The 23870-nt window shown below is 39.9% G+C and overlaps 1 protein-coding gene across 10 annotated transcripts in view; it reads left to right on the top strand.

Moving 5' to 3' along the window:
• The window catches only part of LOC122553527 (echinoderm microtubule-associated protein-like 1), a 291564-nt gene that overhangs the window by 251072 nt on the left and 16622 nt on the right, over nucleotides 1-23870 (top strand). For all 10 annotated transcript variants that reach the window (XM_043697435.2, XM_043697438.2, XM_087989779.1 and 7 more), the window contains 7 exons: nucleotides 2871-3025; nucleotides 11290-11415; nucleotides 12209-12340; nucleotides 12926-12993; nucleotides 17169-17257; nucleotides 18813-18910; nucleotides 20782-20869. In XM_043697435.2, the coding sequence (XP_043553370.1) occupies nucleotides 2871-3025; nucleotides 11290-11415; nucleotides 12209-12340; nucleotides 12926-12993; nucleotides 17169-17257; nucleotides 18813-18910; nucleotides 20782-20869 (756 nt within the window). The remainder of the gene's footprint in view (nucleotides 1-2870; nucleotides 3026-11289; nucleotides 11416-12208; nucleotides 12341-12925; nucleotides 12994-17168; nucleotides 17258-18812; nucleotides 18911-20781; nucleotides 20870-23870) is intronic.

Here is a 23870-nt window from a genome sequence, read left to right as displayed (position 1 = left end):
CAGACTGTCCACAGGAAACCCACGCAGACACGGGAAGAATGTGCAAACTCCACTCAGACAGTCACCGAAGGCTGGAACTGAACCCGGATCTCTAGCACTGTGAGGTAGCAGGGCTAACCACTGAGCCACCATGCAACCCCATGGCAGCCATGGAACTGTAGTCAACTAAAGAAGCAGCAGCCACAGGAAAGGAAGAATAAATGTACACTATTATCTTGTATCCCATTAAAACAAAGCATCCACATGTTCTCCCAGAGTTTTGTTAATCCACCCAATGGAGTCCAGGCAACCCAATTGTTGTATGCTACTAACTCACTGGTTTATCCTACTTGAATTTGGTGGGCATTAGAAAGGTTATTCATTGCAAGTGATGAAGAATAAATCATATTCACAAGTCAGAATCTGTTATTATGAGAAACATGAATCTATACAAATTGTTGAGAATGACAACTTATTCTCCTCAAGTGGTTCATTAGGCTCCAGTATAAATGATTCTTAGAGACATAAAACTTGAATAAACCTGAACCAACTGACAAAGGTAAACAAGTGCTTGGGGTCCTGTCCTTATACATGTTTCTGTGATCTATGTACCTGGAAGTGCAAGCAGTGTATTATTGAAAGTCAGATATGTTCCTGAAGCTTAGGCAACAGATAATCTTTAAGATTGTTGAAAACTATATGTAAGTGTTCAACCTCTACATCTGACAAAGCTGTGGGCTCATGATTAACCCCTCAAATTTCATTGCAGAACTCAGTGTTCAATTGTTGAATTGCCGATGAGGGTTCACTGAAACTGTATGATCTAGTTTGACTATATTTCTGATCTGTTTACATATAGAAGTCACATTTTAAAAGTTACTTGCAAGAGCAAGTAGGTCATGTTTATTGTACCTGCACAAAAAGCAGTTAGTTTTATCTGACTATTAGCTTGCTTCCTTTAGGGAAGGAAGTCAGCTGTCTTCACCTAGTTTGGCCTCCGTGTGGCTGAATACCCTCAGCCATACAAGTGACGCTTAAGCATCTTCTCCACTATTCTATCCAATCACTTAATTCAAGGCAAATCAGGAATAGACAACAAATGTTGTGACACCCACATCCATGAGAGATCAAACTAGGTGTTTCATTTGATGCTATAAAATATTATGGTTCAGCTTTTCATTGTTGAGTTGGGTAGATCTGGAAATTTGTTAAATCAACAGAGCCACTTGATTGGAATAGAGGTGGACATGCTTCCCCTGAAAGTAGAGTTGAGGTGTCCACAGGGTTAGCAGAATACCAAAGTGGACTGCTTAAAAGGCATTCTTTGGCATTCTTGGACTGCCACAGTTATGCAGTGACTTTCTAGGGCCTCTTGTCCTCAACCCCATCCACCCACTTCCTATGCCATCTCCATGTCAACTCATATCAACTTAAGGGCTGTTCATGCTATCTCATCCAATCCCCAGGCCTTATTTTACACCCACATCAACTCAATACCGACTCATGTCCTGCACTGATCCCTGGTGGCACCTGCATACTTTCCAAACCAATGAACCCTGTACAGAGGAGCCTCGATTATCTGAAGAAGTTAATCAAATTCCAGATAATTGAATGCCGGATAACGTAGTTTAGCCAAGCATCAAGACCTTGCGATCTTGCCGAATAATCTGATATTCAGATAATCGAATACTGGAAAATCGAGGTACCTCTGTAGTAGCAATGATATTTTTGGAACTGCTTAAAAAAGCCCCAACTCTGAATTTTTTTGGATAAGACACTGGTGTCCCTACAACCCTGCTAATGTGCCAAACAAACCATTAAAGTATCAATAAATAAATGCTTCAAGTATTTCATGCATTTAGATTTTGTGCAAATAAGCATTATGACACTAACAGGAGAGCTCATAGAGAAAACAATGTTCTAATAACCATGAAATCAAGTCAATAGTTCTGTTCTGACTTTGGACTTTCAGTCTAGACTTCCAGTCAAGTCTACAGGATAATGCCAACAAGAATTGCAAGGGGCCAGGTAATGCCTACCCGCACCATGGCGCCTGCCAAGGTCAGTGGTACAGGAATCTCACAGCATACATACTTATCCTGTGTGAGCAAAAATTGTTGGTGCTAGGAATAGAACAGGAATCCCAGACTATTTTTAAATGGCTACCAAGTCATTGCAACTCTGCAAAAATCTGCATCTCTGTTTCTGGAGAGGTATTGAAAATTCAGGCTGGCAATTAATGATGTTCTGCTATAGATGAAACTTTAGCCTCATATTTATTGACATTTCAAATGCTGTAGCAAAAATTGGAAAGGATAATTTTGAACATGGAATTAGGCAAGTGATCTCACTATGAAGGAAGCAGCCGAGTACTTCTTAGACATTTGGTTTAAGTGGTTTCTGCTTAATCCTGAAACCAGAAGGTTTGCCTTGTGGGAAGTGGTTCTTCGGACATAGTGAAATAGGGGAGTAAAAATAAAATTAAAGCAGAATAAAACATGAAAAATAAACTTAAACATGTGACAAAGCAATCCATTAGGAGTGAGCTTTAGGAGTAAGCTTTCTCCTCTGTTTATGTCTCAGGCTGTCCTGATATACCTTTTGAATCCAGTGCTGTGAATAGGATCAATGAAATTTATCAAACAAAGGAACTCACAATGTTCATAGCAAAATTTGCTAAGCGCTAAAAGTTTAACTTCATCCTCTTCATGTAATTTGTCCATAAATACTGCTGCTAATAGCGTGATCTTTTCCTAAGTGGCTTTGTGACCATTGAAGCAAATGTTACAATTTTTTAAAGAATTTGATGGAAAACTAATCTATTCAATTCTTTGTCCATTTTGTTTCTATTCTATATGGTTGTATTGTATTATTGTGACATCTTATCTTAGGTACCAACCGCATTAGCTATGCTATTCAGGGGGCCCATGAAGGGGGTATATTTGCACTTTGCATGCTGCGTGATGGCACTCTCGTATCAGGTGGTGGAAAAGATCGGAAGTTGATCTCCTGGGACCGTAATTACCAGAAAATCCAAGAAACTGAGGTGAGACCTGTAATCCAGTAATAGAATCATTTCCCAACTCCTGGATAGCAACATAACAACTCTGGCTCTGTTATTGCGTATTCCTAACTTGACTAATAAGCCACTGAATTCACCTTCCTGGCAACATGCGATAGTTGGTTTAACTGGCTAGATCTTCAGATGTCTTATTTAGATTGTCCTAGAAATAATGTGCTAATCTTCATAATGATGAAGAACTGGGATATAGCACTTGAAGGATATTTATGTAACATGACTTCTGGCAAGTGCAGCACACTTAGGTGACATAGCTGACTTTAGAATTATGGTTTTCCAAATCTGAAATTTTCCTTACTGGTTTGTTTCTGACGAATTAATGGATGATGATTACTATTGTAGTATGAAATTTCAAAGCAAGGAAGGCCAATACACCATGAAGCAGAGGTCCTCCATTCCACTGGCATCAGGCATTGCAAACAGAAAGGGAAATTAAGGATTAACAAGAAGCTAGTTCAAGTATGTACATGGAACAAAGCCTGTGGGTTACACTGAGCTGAACTATTCTTTGTCTGCATCATGGCTCAGTGGTTAACACTGCTGCCTCACAGCACCAGGGTCCCAGGTTCGTTTTCAGCCTTGGGTGACTGTCTGTGTGGAGTTTGCACACTCTCCCCGTGTCTGCGTGGGTTTTCTCCTGGTGCTCTGGTTTCCTCCCACAATCCAAAGGTGTGCAGGGCAGGTGAATTGGCCATGCTAAATTGTCCCATAGTGTTAGGTGCATTAGTCAGAGGGAAGTGGGTCTGGGTGGGTTACTCATCGGAGGGTCGGTGTGGACTGGTTGGGCCGAAGGGTCTGTATCCACACTGTAAGGAATCTAGAATCATTAGCAGCATTCTCTTCTTGCACTACTGATCTGGGCAAATGGTAGGGATTAGGATATAGCCAACATTTGCTTGACAGACCTTAGCCTCTTAGCTGTACTGACACCTTTCAAGGGATTGAGATTCTGGAATGGATCACCCCATCATGGTCTTGGTTAGTCAAGGCACCAGGAGTTATTCTATGACTTTGTCACTTTGTTTCTGCCTTCCAGCAGGTCACTTCTGAACCATTTTCCAGGGCTGAAGTGAGTTCCTCACATTGGATGTAACCCCTGAATCACAGCACCACAGATCACTCTATGATTTTGCATTGCTGTATGATCCCACTTTACCTGAGTCAACCACACACTGACACTTCACGTTCCACAACACTGTTGAGTGAGCTGCTTGACTCTATATCATCCTCCAGACTCTGCCCTCAGTCAGCTTTCCTCAGTGAACTGTTTTCTGAGACTGACACTTGATGAGCCTGTAGGCCCAGGGTGCCAGGCACACCGTATCATATTCCCACCTCTGATATTCCAATTTTAGAGCAATATCCTGCATTGATTGGAAGGTCAGTTTTTGTCCCTGTGTTTCTCTCAGTCCTCTTGGATGCCATCATGAACCTGGCCTAGCCTTGAGTGATGATCAGTTCTCCATTCACTAACCCAGCTGTCACCTTCGGAAGGTGTGGCAAAGAGGTGGTTTACAGGAACAACTGGCTCTCATCCAGAGAAGAGATAGAGTGGAGAACAGCCTGTGAATGAGTGTGGGGTGTTATTATAATCATAAACTAGTTCCAGAATGTGCTCCAGACCCATTACTATTGGGCTCAAGCACTGGAACATCTAGAAGTTTGTTGGTGAGTAGGGATCCCATGCTGGGGTGAGCTCACTTCCTTGCTTTGGCCAAAGTATAACTCTGCCAGTATCCGCAGTAGTCATCAATAGCAGCAGCCATCTCAAGCCAGAAACAACACCCTCTGGGCAGGGCACTGATCTTTTCCGTCACTTAGTGTCCTGCTTGGTCATGAGCTGCAACCAGCATTTGACACTTGAGGCTGGCAGAAAGAATGACTTACGTCACTCTCCCCTCCCCTTTGTCATGAACCAGCCAATGGAGGATTTCATCCACCTCTCTGATCCTCTCCCAGCACCTTGGCAGTTTCCACACTGGCTTGGACTCTTTTATCAGCTTGATGGATGTTTGACCTTCCAGTTGTGGTGCAGTTTTCTGATGCTGTTCCAGTCAGCTGAAATTGTCTGAGGTCTTCCTTTGAGATAGAAGCCAACGGTAAAACCAGACCTGGCCTACCTGTCTGGATCTGTACCTTGCTCATAAATAACATTCCACTGGATCTTAGTCTGAATGTCGTAGGGAATTGGGGTCAGAATTCTGCTTTTGACTTGAGGTATGGAAATGGGCATAGCATCAGCTCCAGTCAGGCAGATTCCCTTCAGTGGGCTGTTTTTTTGACAAAGGGCTTTAGAATTTGCCTGATCTGTCCTAGACCTGGAATCAAAACTGTGCCAGTTCAGTAGCCCACAGGATATGTGTTTCTCCCAGCTTGACCATTGTTTGGTAGTAGCTAAGTCGGTTGTTGTTGGAAAGATTTCAAACTCAATACTTCAGTTATAAGGATAGATTGAAGAGGTTGGAACTGTTCGCCTCGAAGAGAAGGCCGAGGGTAGATTTGATAGAGGTTTTCAAAATCCTGAGCACACTGGAAAGAGTGGGTGAGGAGAAGGTCCTGAAAGGAACAAGAATGAAAGGACATAAATTTCAAGTCATGTGCAAACAAAAGCAAGGCTGGTGTGGTAGTTAGAGCCTGAAATGCACTGGCTGGAGATGAGGTGGAGGCAGGTTCAATTGAGGAATGCAGGTGGGCATTTGTTGATTATTCGGATAGAAACAGTGTGCACAGTTAGGGGCAAAAGGCAGGAGATTGGCACTCATGTATAAAACCGGTACAGGTAGGATTGGTAAAATGGCTTCCTTCTGCACTGAAACAATCCTGTGATTCTGTGAACTCTAATCAACCGAAATGTCTCTGAACCGCTGGGAAGTAGTCCACTTCAAAGGTCAAGTTTCATTTTGGAATAATTCTCTGTATTCCTCTCATTCAGCTTGAGATTCTGACTGGTGGAAGTGATTACCTCTCTTTGCTGCCCTTGAAGCTATGACTCTTAAATCAAGGAAAGGGTGTTGATTTCCAGTCTGGAAGGGAGATGGAGAACTGGGCAGTCAAGGAGCACATGATAAGACAAGTTTCTGTTTGACTGTGCAGAAACAGTCATCACATGTTGGGATCCAACTCCCTCAGATGTTACTTAAAGTACCACACTTCCTTTTCCAATCTTTCCTTTAGCATTCTCTGATTTCTTCAGCAAATTGTGGAAAGGGGCAGCCAGCTGTGCATAGCGTTGCACAAACTTCCTTGAGCATCCCACCAGACCAATGAGCCCTTGGGGAACCCAAGGAGGTTCCTCCTCGTCTTAGGCAAAGGCCAGTCCTCTACCACATGGATATTTTTCATTGCCCGGAGTATTGCATTCCTCCGTAACAAAGTGCCCCAGGAACTTTACTTCTTTCCAGAAGAATTGGTACTTCTCTGCTTTAATTTTCAAGTTGAACTGTGACAAGTGAGCTAAGGCAGTGTTTAGCCTTTGCAAGGATCTCTTGGAATGTCAAGCCAAAGGTAAGTATATTGTCCAGGTGGATAAGGAGGGACTGGAAATTAAAGTCACCAAAAGTAGTACTTATCATACACATGGAGGTGGCAAGGCATTACAGGGTCCAAATGGCATTCTGGTGTATTTCTAAAGTTCCTGGTGCCTATTCAGAATGCTTCTCCTTAGTGTTTTGTTCTGTAATGGGGAGGCGGTTTTATAACTGTGGACCAAATCAAGATGACAGAAACACTTTGCACATTTGAGAACTTGCAATGCTTCCTCATGAGAGGAATCCTAGTTAGAGGGGAAGCACCTTATGAGGTTTTGCATCGACTGCCCAGTAAACCACACGGATTCCCTCTGCCAATGCCCATGCCTCCAGTGATCCTGAAGCAGCTTTGGCCTCCCTCAAGGACATTACCAGCTTCAACTCTTCCACCATCTGCTCCGTCTTGGCCAGATGCCTTTCAACCTCCTCCCCAGTGATTGGACGGATGTGCTATGGAATCCTGTCAACAAAGACAGAAGTTTAATATGAGATTTGAACACATGGAAAGCTCAAAGATCATGAATCAGAGATTCCAAATTCTACTGCCATCTGGTCATTTCACACATGAAGGGAGTTTAAGTACATAAATGGAACTATTTAAACTATACACCTGGAACAAAGCCTGTGAGTTACATTCGGCTGAGGAATCCCTTGTCAATTTGATCCTCCTTCCATCAAAGACAGTTTTTTTTATTCCAGTGGGAGTCCATCTGAGTACGCCAGTTGTCCTCCTTCACTGTCACCACTGGTGGAGGTCTCAGTGAACTGCTCAGTTTTCTTCCACAGTACCCTCCATCACCATTGCCACCTGCTGCTGGAGGTCCCAGTACACTATATTTAATCAGCAAATTCAATCATTGGACTGAATCTTGCATTTTACTGGCTAGGTCTGAGTTGCAGTGAATTTCTTGGAAGAATTTCTGCTGCAAGGCCTAGTGAGATTTATCGCCTGGTCTTACCAAACTCAGGACCTACTCTGCCCATACTCCTTCATGTCTGACTCTGGCCCCATCTTAACATGTGCTGTTCCCAAAAACAGCTTGGCACTAAGTGGTTATCCCAGAACTCACCGGTAACCTATTTACCTATACCACCTTTAAAGGGCTATTGAGCACCAAGACAAGCACTGTCGGTCCAGAGCTGCCCTGCTCTGGTTTCGAAGATTTGCCCTAGACTTGAGAACAGGGGAAATCAGTGGTCCACTTTGCAGGTGGAGATCTGGATGGGGTGTTGCACGTGTGGGACTTCCTCTTGCCCCCAGGACCAGCAGTGGAGGCCACAAGTCCAGACCATGCCAGCCTGCTCTGAGATTGCCTTTCAGCTCTTCACCCATGATGTGGAGAGCATTCAGAGTCTGACTACACTGAATGACTGACTGACCTAGCCTAAACTCCTGGACTGGTATCGAAAGATGTGGTTGACTATCTGTCCCAGGGCCACTGAGTGAATGGTATCTCCCTTGACTTGATTGCTGTCTGCTGATGACCAAGAAAAGGGGTGTGTGTATGTGTGTGTGTATATACACACTAAATGCAAGACGGAAGTTATATGAGCCTGATACCTCTGGCTGAAGGGAAAAATATAAAAGGTAAAGCAATGCAGGGATGCTTTGAACATCCAGATAGGCTCAGAGCGAGTGAGTAGTTTGACAGTAAATGAGGAGCATGGAGATGCAGCCTGGTCCAATTCAATGAGCTGTGTATCTCTGATCACACAGAGTTTTTGCTGCAACATTGTAATGATAGTTGTTAGTGCAGCCCAAAGTGTAGAAGCATCTTTTAAGTGGATCAGAGATGTTCCATAAAGGTTCCTAAAGGCTGGTACATGTCAGATGCCAAGAGCTGTGGATATGGTGTGCATGTGGGCAGTGCCCTTGGAGCTGAGATATTGGTGACTGGTGTCCAACATGGAGCTCCTTTTGAGAAAGCGACAAGCTGAAGTCACCAGTTACCAGCTTTGGCTTCCTTATCGAGAATTCTCAACTTCTGGCTTATTTGGTGAGTTTATTAAGATGAAAAGCTGAATGTAATGATGTGGATTGAGCCATCAGCATGGCATTTAACAAGAAACAATCCCCCTCAATTGGTGAGTTGCTCCTACCCAGCCAGAAACACATTATTCCACTTAAAAGATAACATAAAAGATGGAGGGAGATGATCCTTATATCGAGATAGGACTCTCCTGACTTCTTGTTCAATTCTGGCACAAATGCTGTCATAGCCCCCATTGTTTAGTTACCTGTTAAATTCCACTCACTGTGTTTTTCAACTGCCAGAATGGTATTGGTTCAATTTCCTAGGCCTATTTTTCCTTTTAGCTCTAAAGCTTAAGTCAATTCTTCACGTTCATTATCTTGAACAAAAGAAGCACCACAAATTTCATTACTTTAATCATCGCACTATGAAATTTGAAGTGGTCCCCTCCAGAGGACTGAAGTACTTAATGTTGTTTCTTTTTGAAAGAATCTTAGGAAGGCAGATGTTCATTTAAAATTATGCACAGGAAAGACAGATAGGTTGCCAGGATGGCCCCAACATAAAACCCACCATCCTATTCAGAACAATGAAAGAATTGTACTGTTAAAAATTAAAAGTAAGACAAATTAGTGTGCATCTTTCAGCATTCACATTTCCCAAAACAAACTAACCAGGGCTCTCCCCTCCACCCCCCCACCACTCAATTTTCCAATTATTTTCTTTCATCACAAGTAGGCTGTTAATAGATGGAGGCAGGGTTCCAAGTGAGCTACAAACCAGACCGATGAAGAGTCTGAAAGGTTTCACAGATCAATATAGTGGTCATTCTGGAATCACTGTATGCATTAAGCCACCTGGAACTTCCTGTATGATGGCCAAGCTCTGCATTTCGTTTTCATCAATATCAAGCCTTAAAAATTACCTTCACAACATAAATCTGACAGAAAAAGCTTTGAACTCAACCTAATTCGTTTATTACCTCAGCATCTTTCCCTGTTGGTCAATCATTGATGGAGAGGGATCTGTTAAAAGTGAATTTATGTAATTTTATGCAATGTATTTTTAAGATAGTAAGATATCCTAAGGCACTGACCAAGAGAGTTGTTGAACAAGATTTGGCACCAAGCCAAATGAGAGAATTGGGGCTGACCAAAGACTAAAAACTTGATCAAAGAAGAGAAATTTTTTAAGAAGTACTATAAAGAAGGATGGATGGAGAGATTTAGGGAAGCAGTTCCAGAACTTAGAACTGTGGTAGCTGGAGGAATGGTCACCATTGATGGAATGTTTAAAATCATGGATGCTCAAGTTTCCAAAGTTAGAGGAACATGGCTATTTTGAATGATTGTGGGGTTGGCGGATATTGCAAAGATAGAGAGGAACAAGGTTTTGGAAGGATTTGTAAACAAGGAAATGAATTTTAAAATGTAGTTGTTGCTTAATCAGTAACGTATGTTGGAGCTTGCTCTATGTTTTAAAAGCAAATACGTTTGGGAGTATAATTATTTTTAGCACTTGGCAATATTGTAAACATTTTTTGTGTTAGCAAACAAACTCTTCAAAATTAGAAGTAATTTGTTTGAATCAAACTGGGCCTCTCCACCCAGATTTATGACTATAAAAAGCAGTTAGTTTTCAAAAATACATTCAGAGGACTAAATCTCCTTGATTTGGGGCATTGCGTCTCCTGCTACTGCATTATCCAACTTGTTTTTAAGTGTCTGATTGATCATCTCTTGGCATTGATCTAAAAACTTTCCAGAAAGATTATTTCCATTGGTTTAATTCAAATAATGTCCACTTTAATGTTGCTCAAGGTTAAATGTAAAAAGTAACTTATTTCTCATCTTAACCCTCGCCAAACTTCTTTATTTATATATGTGTATGTTCTAAAATAAAAACAAGCTAAGAACTGAATAGGCCTGCCTCCAAATCCTGCCCAGATTAAGTGAATACCTCTTATCATCATATGGAAAGTAAGTTTAGGTCATTTCAAGCTACTTGCTGACCTCACTGTATCAACAGCTTACTATATCAATGAATTTGATACGCTGGTGGTGGACTGGGATGTACAAAGTTAAAAATCACACAACACCAGATTATAGTCCAACAGGTTTACTTGAAAGCACTAGCTTTCGGAGCGACGCTCCTTCATCAGGTGCAGCGCTCCGAAAGCTAGTGCTTTCAAATAAACCTGTTGGACTATAATCTGGAGTTGTGTGATTTTTAACTTACTATATCAAATAATCAAGTATATCCATTGTTGGATAAAGTAGAGGAAACTTCTGTACACTCAATTTAGGGATGGTGTTTGACCCTGAAAAACAGGAAAATAAAATGTCCTCGCTAGTAATAAGTGCTTTGTCATCTCCACTGCTGCTTTGCTTGTCTGTTTTATAAGATAAAATAAAGTAATACCTTTCATATGGTGAAGAAATGCCACTTTGATTATCTAAATATTATCAGTTGCAGAGTTACATTTTTGAAATGCCAAAAATGAATAGGTCCGTGGAACCAGATGATAACATCTCTATCCTGTGACGCCAATAGTCTTAAACTCTGCCAAAAGTTTAGTGCAATAATACAAGTATATCCAGTGTGTAAGTGTGATTCCGTATCACTGTTATTTTGATATTACAATCATCCTGTCAACAGGGTAAATAGCATTTCTTGTGTTGGTCAGACTTACATAGAATCTGACTGTTAACCCTTCTTCTTTTTAATGAAGGTTCCTGAGCAGTTTGGTCCAGTGAGGACAGTGACTAAAGGAAGGGGAGAAGTATTGTTAATTGGCACAACAAGGAATTTCATTCTACAAGGCACTTTATCTGGAGACTTTCACCCTATCACCCAGGTAGGAGCAGATGATTACAAAACATGCCTGCAGTTTCCTTGGGTTGCTGGAAGGAATCTTCATAAATCATTACTGCAGTTGCAACCATAGGGCATAAACCATTCTCAATTCTACCCCTGATTAATTCCAATTGCAAATCACTCATGTGGAACCTGCCACAGTCAAAGTGACCATTCAGACTTGAGATTTATACCCATTTTTTTGTAAGGCCCAGAGCAGGTTGGCTTTCCATCTCTGACATTATTCTTGGCTATGGTATAACACTGCAAAGATAATGGGCAACAGTGTGAATTTCAATTGCTGCTCTAGTATTTCGGTTCACTGCAGCTGGGGAGGCGACATTTGCTTTTATTGTTCATCATGCACAGTGACCAATGAATCTTCTTAGTAATAAATATTCAATGACATTTGAAGACATTAGTGAGCAGTCAACTGTAGTGTCTTGGAGAGAATTAGTCCCTCTTTGTGCAGGCTACCCACTTGCAATCCTGTTAACCAGAGAAATCCTTTTAGACGATAAATGTATCAAACTTCTCAAACCAAGACCAAGCTGGCCAGTAATATTTCATATCCATTGTTATTATTGCTAATTTTATTTTGCTGAGAGATAAATGACCAAAGAAATTATTTTAGGTAACCTTGTCACAGCAAATCATGTTTATATTCTCCTTCTCTCCCCAGGCATTGCCTGTGTTATTCTGAATTTGATCTCTGGATTTTTTTTTTAAATTTTAGCTCTCCAGATTGATTTCAAAAGCATTCATTTGCATTACTTCTTTTACAATACATGTAGGGTCACACAGATGAACTGTGGGGTTTGGCCAGTCATCCAAATAAGGAACAGTTCCTAACATGTGGACATGACAAACATATCACTCTATGGGATGCTGTCGCCCATCAGACCATATGGAGCAAAATCATAGAGGTATCTTTACTTCATCGATTTTCTTATTGGAAATTGGAAAACTTGGATTATTGCATAGCATTACCCAGCTTGAAACGAATGGCAAAACTATGAGATTATTGAAGAATTAGTTAGAACTTTACGTTTTAAAAGCTTGTGGAGGAAAATAAAAAGTTCCAGATTCAGGCAAAGTTTCACCAAAGAATGACTGTTAATAGCAAAATAATAGGGGAAGAAACATGTAGGAAGGTGCACTTAGAGTTTAGGACAAGCAAAACAGGAATAATGGAGGAGAATTGAAAACAGAGATCAAAAAGATAAATTTGATTTAAGCCATTCAAATGAGTTTTGCCTAGTATTTAAATAACTTTAACTAGTGGGAAGAAGCAGGCTTTTGCACAGCAAATCTACGATATGGTTGAAGCATCGTTTAATTATTAAAACACTGTTATTGTAAGGAAATGTGTGCTTAGCAGGAAACATTCCACCTACATAATTACTGTACATGTTCAAACAAATCAGATTTAAAACCTCTCAGCGCTGTGGGGTTCAATTAGTCTATTACTAACAGTCTGTGCTTCTGAATATGTTTTCTCGAAATTCTAGGACCCAGCTCAGTCTGCTGGTTTTCACCCATCAGGATGTGTTGTTGCTATAGGAACTCAAACTGGAAGGTGAGTGTGAATAAGAAGCTTCTGCATCAGTCAGTCTCGACAATGACAACTGCTGTTTTGTTTAAGGTATTTATTAATATAAATTTAGAGCGGATAAAAGTAAATAAAATTTGTTATGCACAGATGAAATTTCTAAAGTTAAAAACAATTATAGCCGAGACCTTATTTTTAGAAGTAGGAGAGTTTCCAGGAAGGAGCCTGAAGCCTACTAAGGTGAGAAAACCCACTGGGGATCTTCTGGCAATCTGGTAGCTGATTGGCTGCTGGTGGGCCTTCTAAAAAAAGGTTAAGATCCTGGAGCAGGAAACCCTGCCTTCCTAGAGCTGCTGGCCAATCGGAGGCTGGTCTGCCAAGAATTGAGCAGTTCTGTGGTGGAGGTTACATTGTTGCAACATGACAAAATACTTGGATAACCAGGATGGAGGATTGCTGATGGTAAAACTGAGTGTTATTTGGTGGCAGGTGGCAGTGGTGATTTCAAATGTTTGGGTGGCAGAAAGAGAGGTGGGGTCAGGAGGATGGGAAGTGAGGTCAGGTGGGTGGTTCGCAAAGGCAACCCCCCCCCGCCCGCCACTCCACCTCCGTCATAGGATTTATTCCAACTGAGGGCATATTGAGGGACTTTACCCTCCCACCCCCAACCCAATGTAAGCTGACTGTTTCTCATCTCACCTGCAGCCAAAATGATTGCACCCCAGAAAGAAAATGATTGCCCTTAAGTCATTATTAACTTTGTTAGGGTAGGTTCAGGAAGATGGTGGGATTCCTATCTGCTACCATCTCAGCAAAATTATATCGACTTGCCACATGAAGACCTGAAAACTTACGCCCTATGATTTCAATCATCGTTTATATTAGAAGAGGAAATAATCAAGAATTTCTGGTTTTTTTGCTTGAACTAGAGAGTTCTGCAACAAAAGTCTAACCTATTGGTAAGCCAAGGAGTGGCTGCCAGCACTGTAATGTGTTGTATATTTGAATGAATAAAGACCACTTTGCAATGGTTTTTAAGTACAAATTAGTCATTTTAAATGCTAATAGAAATATGGTAGATTTGGACAGACCAATCATTTGGAACTATTTGATAAACAATGCATGTACCTGTTTAAATCGTACCAATGGAAATGATTTTTTTAATATCATTATTCATTCGTGGGATGTGGGTGCCACTGTCTGGCCAGCATTTATTGCTTGACCCTAGTTGCCCTGGATGAGGTGGTGGTGAGTTATCTTCTCGAACTGCTTTATCCTGCTTTTTGGGGACAGGACATACCTGGGCAATTTTTCACTTTGTCAGGTAGATGTTAGTAGTGTAACTGCAAACTCCAGTATTACCGAGCAAAAACTAATTGTCATCAGTATCTGTTATTGTTGGGCACGCAGTAATAAATCATCTAACCTGAGATCCAACCAAACTGAAAGAAGAGTAACACAAACAAAATCTGTGTTTTGTGACTGTGATCAGTTACACAATAAAATCTCCTGTGGTGGTGATTGTTCAACACGGTGGATTGTGCATACGATTTTCTTCATAAATAGAACAACTCCATTTTCGCCGTCCTGTCCTAAAGTGGCTTAACTTTAAGGACTAGATTTTCACTACTGAGACAAATAATTCAAGTTGGAGATTTCCTGAGTTGGCTGATCTGTTTCAGTATAAAGAATTCTGTTGCATGCAGAGTTTGTTCCAGGAAAGCACCAGCCTCATTCCATTGGCTCTTCTGCCTCTGGAGGCCACTCAGAGGCAGCCTTGGAGGTGAGCGAGAACCAAGATGGATGAGTTAGATAGCTCATCTCAGTTCCATGAGAATCCACCCCATTTTGTAAAACGTTAGGCCCTGTAACCTTTAACCCTCATTCTCCCAAACCCCACATGCTCCTTCCATACAATTTGACACCTCCCATACAGGCTCCTTGAATATTACCCAGTATCGACAGAACTCAGGAGAAAGGTGCGAATGAAAACAATAAATCTTTAACAATCTAGTAGAGCTGTCTTTTTTTAACATGTGAGACTGAATAATTTCAATCATGAAAGCTGTTGAAAAAATTTAAATCCCCTCAAGGAGTCAAATCATTATAAAAGCAAGCAAAAATTCTATTCAGTAACTACATCAAAGGCATGTAATCCTTTAATAGCTTCTTTAAAATAGTCAATCATATGTGAGCTCAACCCTAATCTTTCAAATACTTAGTTTTGAACCTGTGAAACTCACCCAAACATTCAGAAGTAGCCTAGTCCTTGGAAAATGTCAATAATGAACTCTATTGAAACTATATGAATAGATGGCAATTTATATAACAATTGGTCTGTCAATCAGTGCTCTTCAAAAGATTGTGTTTTATGCTTCCTTTAGTTGACAGCTTTAAATTGTTTCATTTTTAGAAGGCTATGGCTTTAAATAACTTTTGTTGTTGTGTCACCATAGTCTTACCAGACAATAGGGGCTGCTCTCTTATTAGAGAGAAGTGACTGGTGGTGATTTAACCTGAGGGCCACCAGACCTCAGGCAAGGGAAGAGGTTGAGAAGGAGAGTCCTTCATGGTAACCTCAAACCAGTGATGGGAATTGAACCCACATTGTTGGCATCACATTGCTCTATAAACCAGCAATCCAGCCAACTGAGCTAAACTGATTCTCTAAATAACTTTAAACTTAATATTGGAAGAGATTTTATCTGCCATTCCAGAATGTTACATCTTTTCTATCAATTCAAGATTCCCACACTGTGGGTTAAGGCCCTTAGAACAACATAAATGGAATCTGTTAAACTCCAGCACTGATTTCAAATGGCCTAGTAGACTAAGTTAAAAATCACACACCAGGTTATAGTCCAACAGGTTTAATTGGAAGCACACTAGCTTTCGGAGCGACGCTCCTTCATCAGGTGATTGTGGAGGGCTCGATCGTAATACAGAATTTATAGCAAAAATTTGCAGTGTGATGTAACTGAAATTATACATTGAAGAATTGATTGTCTGTTAAGCCTTTCATCTGTTAGAATACAGTGAAAGTTTCACTTCTTTCATGTGTAAATCACAAAACCCTTTTTTTTAAAGTTGCATTCTCGGGTTAGCTGTTAACAATGGTGATAGCTAGACAATGTGTTGAAGGTGTTAGCCCCCTGTGTTCTCTGTCTATGACCTGATGTTTAGATTGATTCTAATCTAAAAAGTGAGATAACAGAGTTTTACATAAATCCATGCCGTTTTTGAGCTCAGAGTTCTACATGAATGTATGCAGTTTTTGAGCAAAGTGCAATGTAACTCTGCAAAGTACAAAATAATTCACCACACAAAATATATGTGTGCATGTGTGTGTGTGTGTGTGTAGTGAGTGCAGAGTGTCTTGAGGGGGTGCATGTGTGGGAGTGTGTGTGTCTATAAGGGAGTGTGTGTGTGTGGGTGTCTGTGTGTGCATCTGTGTGTACCTGTGTCTGTGTGTATGTCAGAGTGTGTGTGTGTAGGAATATCTGTGTGTCTGTGTATAGTGCAATGGTGATCACCTGTAATGTGACATGAACCCAAGGTCCCGGTTGAGGCCCTTCCTATGGGTACTGAACTTAGCTATCAGCCTCTGTGGGCCACTTTCCTCTGCTGCCTGTCCCGAAGTCCACCTTGGAGGATGGTCACCCGAAGGTCCGAGGCTGAATGTCCTGGACCACTGAAGTGTTCCCCAACTGGGAGGGAACCCTCCTGTCTGTTGACTGTTGTGCGGTGCCCATTCATCTGTTGTCGTAGCCTTTGCTCGGTTTCCCCAATGTACCTTGCCTCCGGGCATCCTTGCCTGTAACGTATAAGATAGACAACATTGGCTGAGTCACATGAATACCTGCCACGTCGCTCCAAAAGCTAGTGTGCTTCCAATTCAACCTGTTGGACTATAACCTGGTGTTGTGTGATTTTTAACTTTATACTATTCCAACACCGGCATCTCCGAATCATGCCCAGTAGACTAATTTTTATATTTATGCAATTCCCACTCCATCCCCTTTTCCTACAAGTATGAAATCATATTGACTGGAAATGGAGGCAGGACTTCAAAACTGCAAACATACAAACCCGTATGTACAGTAATGCCAGCAAAAGTTGATAGGCAATCTGATTCACTCTGCACTTGAGGTTGTTTGGTAGACTTAATTAGGCTTCAATGGAATCATCATTTGATTTTCCAGGTGGTTAGTTCTGGATACAGAGTCAAAGGATCTGGTGACCGTTCACACAGATGGAAACGAACAGCTCTCAGTCATGCGTTATTCACCAGGTAACCACCATTTTTAAATAGTTCACTAGAAGCTTATATTTAGCAAAGAAGAAATTATTCCAAAACCTCTTCACTGACTGGTGTAACTTCTCACAGCTTAAGATTTATAGATGCGTATTGGGAAATTATTATTTTCGCTTTAGTAGTGATTATTTTTTAAATGTTCTAGTTGATGTGCTAGAAGTAACTTATCACCACAGCACAGATCAAGTTTTTCATTTTCAATAATTATTGCTTTTCATTTGGAAAATAAAACAAAACCTTGATTTAAAAAAAAGTGGAAAGTATAGATATCTAAGACCGGTGGGGTAGCTCAACAAAGCTGTGATGGGTTTACTGATCTTATTTTTATATTATGCCAATCTAGGATTGTTTTTGCTAAAATGAATTTCAAACATTTAAATCATTTTTGTCTTTTTTTTTCTGCAAGATCTTGGTCTCTGATCTTGACAAGAATTGTCCACTCAGGTGTTTTCTAAGCTATATATTTTCAGAATTTACATTACTGTTCTTTGTTTCCTGAATAAATTTTCTATCAATGTATTTTTGTGTTCTCACATCACGATAGTTTACCATTGATGACAGACTATTCATATCACCAACTTCCCTGTAGCTGCTGTGTAACTGTGTAAGAAATGGCTGGCAAACAGTAATTCTGACAGGAGACCATATGCTGTTTACAGCCCGGCTGACCAAATTTCTTCAGGAAGGAGAAAGGAGTCTGATTATCAGCAAATGTTAGATATTCAAATGTCTAGAATGCCTTGATTGGCAGTCTCTTTGTTTTCGATTTTGTTGTTGTTGGTTCTAAGACTAACCTTGATCCTCTGACTTGTGGCTCCAAATGGTTGTTAGCTCTTACTAAAGCTGCACTGTTTCAATTTTCTGGCTCTTGTGTTTAAAAATGTCTTTGTGTTATTATCAATTTTTTGTTCCAGATTTCAATTTCTAAGCAAATTCATATTTAGTATTTCTGAGGTCTATTGTTTTTATTTACATAATTTCCTCTGTAGTTTGCATGTGAGAGATGCTAATGTAAATATTGAAGATCTGACTACCAACTGCAGAATAACCTGACAGGTAGCTTTATGTTAAAGGTTCAGAGAGAGAATTGGACAATTAGTATTTAAATAACTTCAGCAAAATGTGTATTTGCTGGCAGCCTAATTAGATGTAACTCTTTTTTGGTTTGAATCAAAAATACAATTAGCATTACAAGTGTTTAATGTTAGTCTTTGCTGATACAATCACAAGTCTACGCCAGGACAAATAATCATATTTATGTCAGCATTATATCATTGACAATATCAAGCTTAATTCTGAATGTGACACGGACAGTCATCGAAATATAGTGACTGCATGATAGGATTAAAAGTAATCAAAACTGGTGAAGGATGATTTTTGTGATAGTAATCTTTAACTGATATTCCTGTACTATTAGTAATGTCAACCAGTGACCTTTTGTTTTAGTTGAGTGGGACATTGTACTTTCTAACTGCACAGGTTTATTCCAATTTCATTATGAGTAATCTATTCTACTTTGTGCTTTTTTTAGAGGGAAATTACTTAGCAATTGGCTCCCATGATAATTATATTTACATCTACACAGTTAATGAAAATGGCAGAAAATACAGCCGAGTTGGTAAATGCTCAGTAAGTTGCATTTAATAAAAGTTGAAACTGCAATGCATGTTGTTTTTGTGTTAGAACAGTGGTTTATTAAATCAGTGAGAGTAGTGTTACGTACTAATTAGGCCATCCTGCCCATGATTATGGCTGATCAAACACTTCAGTGCCTTTTATCCACACTATCCCTATAACTATATTCACCATTGATAATCAAAACTGTATCAACTGTTATTTTAAATATGTTCAAAGACTGAATTTTCACAACTTTTTGGGAAGAGAATTACAAACATTTATTGCCTTCTGGGTGAAGAAATGTCTCCTTAGTTCTGTCCTACTGACTTCCCACTTATTTTACAGGATACCGTATCTATTCTTGTAAATATTTTGTAAGTTTGAATGAGATCACCTCTCATTCTTCAACACTGTAGAGATAACAGGCCCAGCTTCCCAATCACACTTCATAGGACAGTACTGCCAACCCAGGAACAAGTCTGGTGAACTTTTGTTACATTCCCTCTATGGCAATTATATGTTTCCTGAGGTAAAGAGACCAAAACTGCATACAGTACTCCAGGTGCACTCTCAATATGCTCACCTACAATTGAAGCAAGACTTCACTACTCCTGTACTCAAATCTTCGTGATAAAGGCTGTTGTTCAATTAGCCTTGCTAATAGTTTACTGCACCTGCGTGTTAGCTCTCAGCTGCTTATTGGTAAGAACGCGCATATCTCTCACTTATTAAGAAAATTCGGCACATTGGCGTTCTTCCTACCAAAGTGGGTAACCTCTGCATTTTTTCACACTGTATTTCATTTGCCATGATCTTGCCAACTCATTAGGCCTGTCCAAATCCTCCTGAAAACATTTTATATCTTCCTCCCACCAAGCACTTTTGCTTGGCTTTGTAACATTTACAAATTTAGAAATATTATACTTGGTCCTCTGTGACCTTATAGAGAATTTATAAAACCATGAAGGGCATCGATAGTGTAAATAGGCAAGGTCTTTTCCTTGGGGTGGGGGAGTCCAGAACTAGAGGGCATAGGTTTAGGGTGAGAGGGAAAAGATATAAAAGAGATGTCAGGGGCAATGTTTTCATGCAGAGAGTGGTGTGTGGGTGGAATGAGCTGCCAGAGGAAGTAGTGGAGGCTGGTACAATTGCAACCTGTAAAAGGCATCTGGATGGGTATATGAATAGGAAGGGTTTGGACAGATATGGGCCGGGTGCTGGCAGATGGGACTAGATTGGGTTGGGATATCTGGTCAGCATGGATGAGTTGGACCGAAAGGTCTGTTTCTGTGCTGTACATCTCTTTGACTCTAAGACTCTAAATGCAAGTCATTGATAAGTATATTAATATATATCTGTGTGAACAGTTGGGACCCAAGTACTGATCCTTGAGGTACTCTGCTAGTCACAACCTGCCAGTGTGAGAATAACCCAGTTATTCCTGCTCGCTGTTCTCTGTCTGTTATGCAATCATTACATTACCTCTTATCACGTGTTTTAGTTTTGTGAATCAATTGCCTACCTTCTGAAAATCTAGCTTTACTCCATCCATTAGGTGTCGGTATACACTGGAAATGGTTTCAGTTCATCCATGAGAAAACCCATTAGAAATGAAGATTGGGAGTGTATGATGAGCAGCTGATCCAATAGCAGCCCTTTTACACTAATCCCATTCATATTACTCACTCACTTTAGAACCAGCACCTTTTATAGTCCTGTAAAAAATTTCACTGAAGGCATTGATAATTGTGCAGAGCTTGCCTTATAAGATGTATGTAATATTTCAAATACTAGCACAGAGGTCGAGTGTGCTAGTGGGATTATGTATAATCAAGATGTCATTCTGTTTCCTCTGACAAACCCCTACCCCACCCCACCAATAGGGTCACTCAAGTTTTATCACACATCTTGACTGGTCAACTGACTCACAGTATTTAATGTCTAATTCGGGAGACTATGAGATCTTGTATTGTGAGTATATACATTTTCTATATTCTAAATTAAAGTTAGTTTGATTTGTAAGTTATTTTTAAAAGGACAATTCATGTGACCAAAAAGTAAGTGAGAGACATTTGCAATACCTGAATATTAAAATTCTCATCCTTGCTTTCATACCCTCACAGCATCATCCTACCATCTTCAGCCTGACAACCCCCTGGAAACCCCTGTGTTCCTTCAATTATGCCACCTTGTGCACCCTCAATTTAACTCGCTTCACCACAGGCCATCACTGCTTTAAGTTGTGTAGGCCCCAGTTCTGGCAATGCTCCACAACACAAGTTTGATTCCAAACAACTGTTGCAGCAAGTGACAAAATAAAGTCAAAGGCTAGATTAGAGCATCCCCTATTGATGTTAAACGGAAATGTCTTAGTTAATCTTAACATGGGACTCGCTCACCATGGGATAAATTCATAAAACAGTTAACTCTATTAATATGCTGGTCCGTTCTTTTACAATGGTGGAGAAACAGCCCCCACTATTTGATTACGTGCTTACAGTACAAAAATTTGCAGTGTGGTTACAGTTGTCCAAAGAGTTTTTTGTGGTATTTTCAACAGTAATCTACAATACGTAGAAATCTTTTTAATTATGAAACTCTCTACATTTTTTGTATGAGCAGGGCAAGCAACAATGTTCTCTCCAGTCCAGTTGAAGAATCCTCACAAATAAGAAGTGTAACTCCCAAAAATTAGTACACTTGGGTCAGTGTGGGATGTGAAAATTCAAAAAATCTCAAATCCAAACATAACCCACCTCCAACCTGCCTCTAGTTTTAATGTAGGTGGGATAGAGGTTGGGGGTTGCAGTTGACTAAGGTGCACTCAGCCGGCTTGGTTTGGTATTTAACTATTATAATGAGGCTGTCAGCCACATATTAATTTTCAACCTTAAACTCTAACTGAACAGTTTTCCTAGGTCTAGAGCCCCAGTAAGTAAACAGAGAGAAGTAACCAATTCCAGGAAATGTTCAGAGTTTTTCAAACACTGCTTTGGGCCAGACGAAACAGGAATGCTTCTACTGGTTCACTGCTAGTCCCATTCCTCTAGCTCTGCAAGATCGGTACCTCACTCTTGTCCCTAGGATTCAACACAATCCACGGTTGCGATTGACCCCATCCACCAAATGGACAAGCTGACAGTTGGGTGCTTCTTCCCCTTTAACTCGATGTAAAATCGCAGGTAGAGAGTAAACTAATGGTAAAGAAAGGTTTAACCATGAGAGAGACAAAAATGTAGTTAACACATTTTATTAAGTGTTATTAATTTTTATTATGTCCAACACCAATTAATTTCTGAAGGAATGGAATTCCACACCCGTAAACGTTTTGGGGCCAGAACATTTATTTTGGCAGTATGACATAATGCACTGTTAAAAATGTTCTTAAACCCAATGCACGAGCTATAACTTTTTAAGGCATGTTTCATGGGTAATAAGTGGGTAAAGACTACAACTTCTCACCTACAAGTGGTCATAATGTTGAATCTACAAAGTACTGCTGTTTGTGGAGCAACAGATTTATTGAACAGCAGATTTGTGTTTAAATATGTATGTATAATCAACAGAAGGTGCTGATCCATTTATTCTGTATAATTGTATGTTTTGACCATTAACCCAAATGTAATACAAAGTGTGCATTTATATATATTTTTAATATAATTTATTTTAGAGTTTGAATTTTGAACAAGTAGCATGTGGGTTTTGGTCTTGTGTGCATGAGCTGTTTAGTGATTAGTTTGTCAATAATTCTGAAGCCATGATCTTTTTAAAAAAAAGTATGAGGGACAGTGCTCCTGAAGTGGTAATGGGTCTTTGTTTGCATTGGAAAAGTTTTATGAGTAAAAGAATTAACATTTACGGAATGAACATCCAGGACTATTAGCTTGTTTTCTGTTTAGAAGGATCAGGATTTTTTTTCTCTCAGAGGAAAATCCCATAGCGTGGAAAGAAGGTTTGCAGAGGTCCTGCTTGAAGTTCGGTGCAAGAAATATTTTCATCTAGAGAAAGAAGTTAATTTCGAACTCTGGGAAACAGGTTACCTTAGACTAAGGATTTTACTTTGAAAGTACCAGACTACGTTGGAATCCTGAAGGAGTAATTCATATTGAGAAAGTCTAAGATCAATTGTGTGACTTGTTAAGAAAGAGGATACCAAATTCTCAAGGCCAGGAATTGAAAGCAACAGTTAAATTAAATCTATAATTATGATAGAGAAGCAAACATTGTGCATTGTCAGATTACTGTAAAGCTATGAGGTTGGAATAGATGGGAATGTATTTTTACTGTGTGAAATATTTCAATTTGTATCATACAAAGTAGCTTGGTTTATTCTATATTATCTTTATTTCTTTCACATACTAAACTTATACTTGATTGTTAAAACCAAATCTGAAGCACTGTACACTGGTATTTCAGTGAAGGATCACCTTACTAAATAATACAAACAAAAAATGATCCATCAAACCAGAATTCAGTTTGGGATCTGATTTGTCCAGTAATAAAATCAGCTGGGATCATAACACTAGCATTGCTTCTCCTACAACCCACAGGCCATTAAAAATATAAACACTTATTATCTGAGGGCGAGGGTTGATAGACAGATATTAATATCTACTGCAAGCTTTCTTTTACTTTTCTTATTCATTCCAGAGATTTTGAGTGTGTTAGCAAGCCTCAGTGCTGTTAGCTGTGCATTCCAACATTTTGACCTTGCTTTATTAAAGAAGTGCAAAATAAGTTCAGTTTGGGATGGTGTGTGACTTGAGGGGTAAATTAGATAGTGTTCTCAGGCACATACTTGTCCTTGACTTTCTATATGGTAGAGATTGCAAGGTAATGAAGGTGTTAGTGAAGTCTGGGAGATTATCTAACAAATAGAGGTAGGCATTTACTTGTTAAGACTTATTCTCATTTTGGATATTGATACTGTTGTGGATTCCATTTAAATCGTGCAAATGAATGGATTTTGAGT

This window comes from Chiloscyllium plagiosum, unplaced genomic scaffold, assembly GCF_037043375.1.
Source record: "Chiloscyllium plagiosum isolate Xiang-an unplaced genomic scaffold, Cpla_swu_hap1 HiC_scaffold_8, whole genome shotgun sequence".
NCBI classification, from domain to species: domain Eukaryota; kingdom Metazoa; phylum Chordata; class Chondrichthyes; order Orectolobiformes; family Hemiscylliidae; genus Chiloscyllium; species Chiloscyllium plagiosum.
This window is presented reverse-complemented; position numbering and strand designations above follow the sequence as displayed.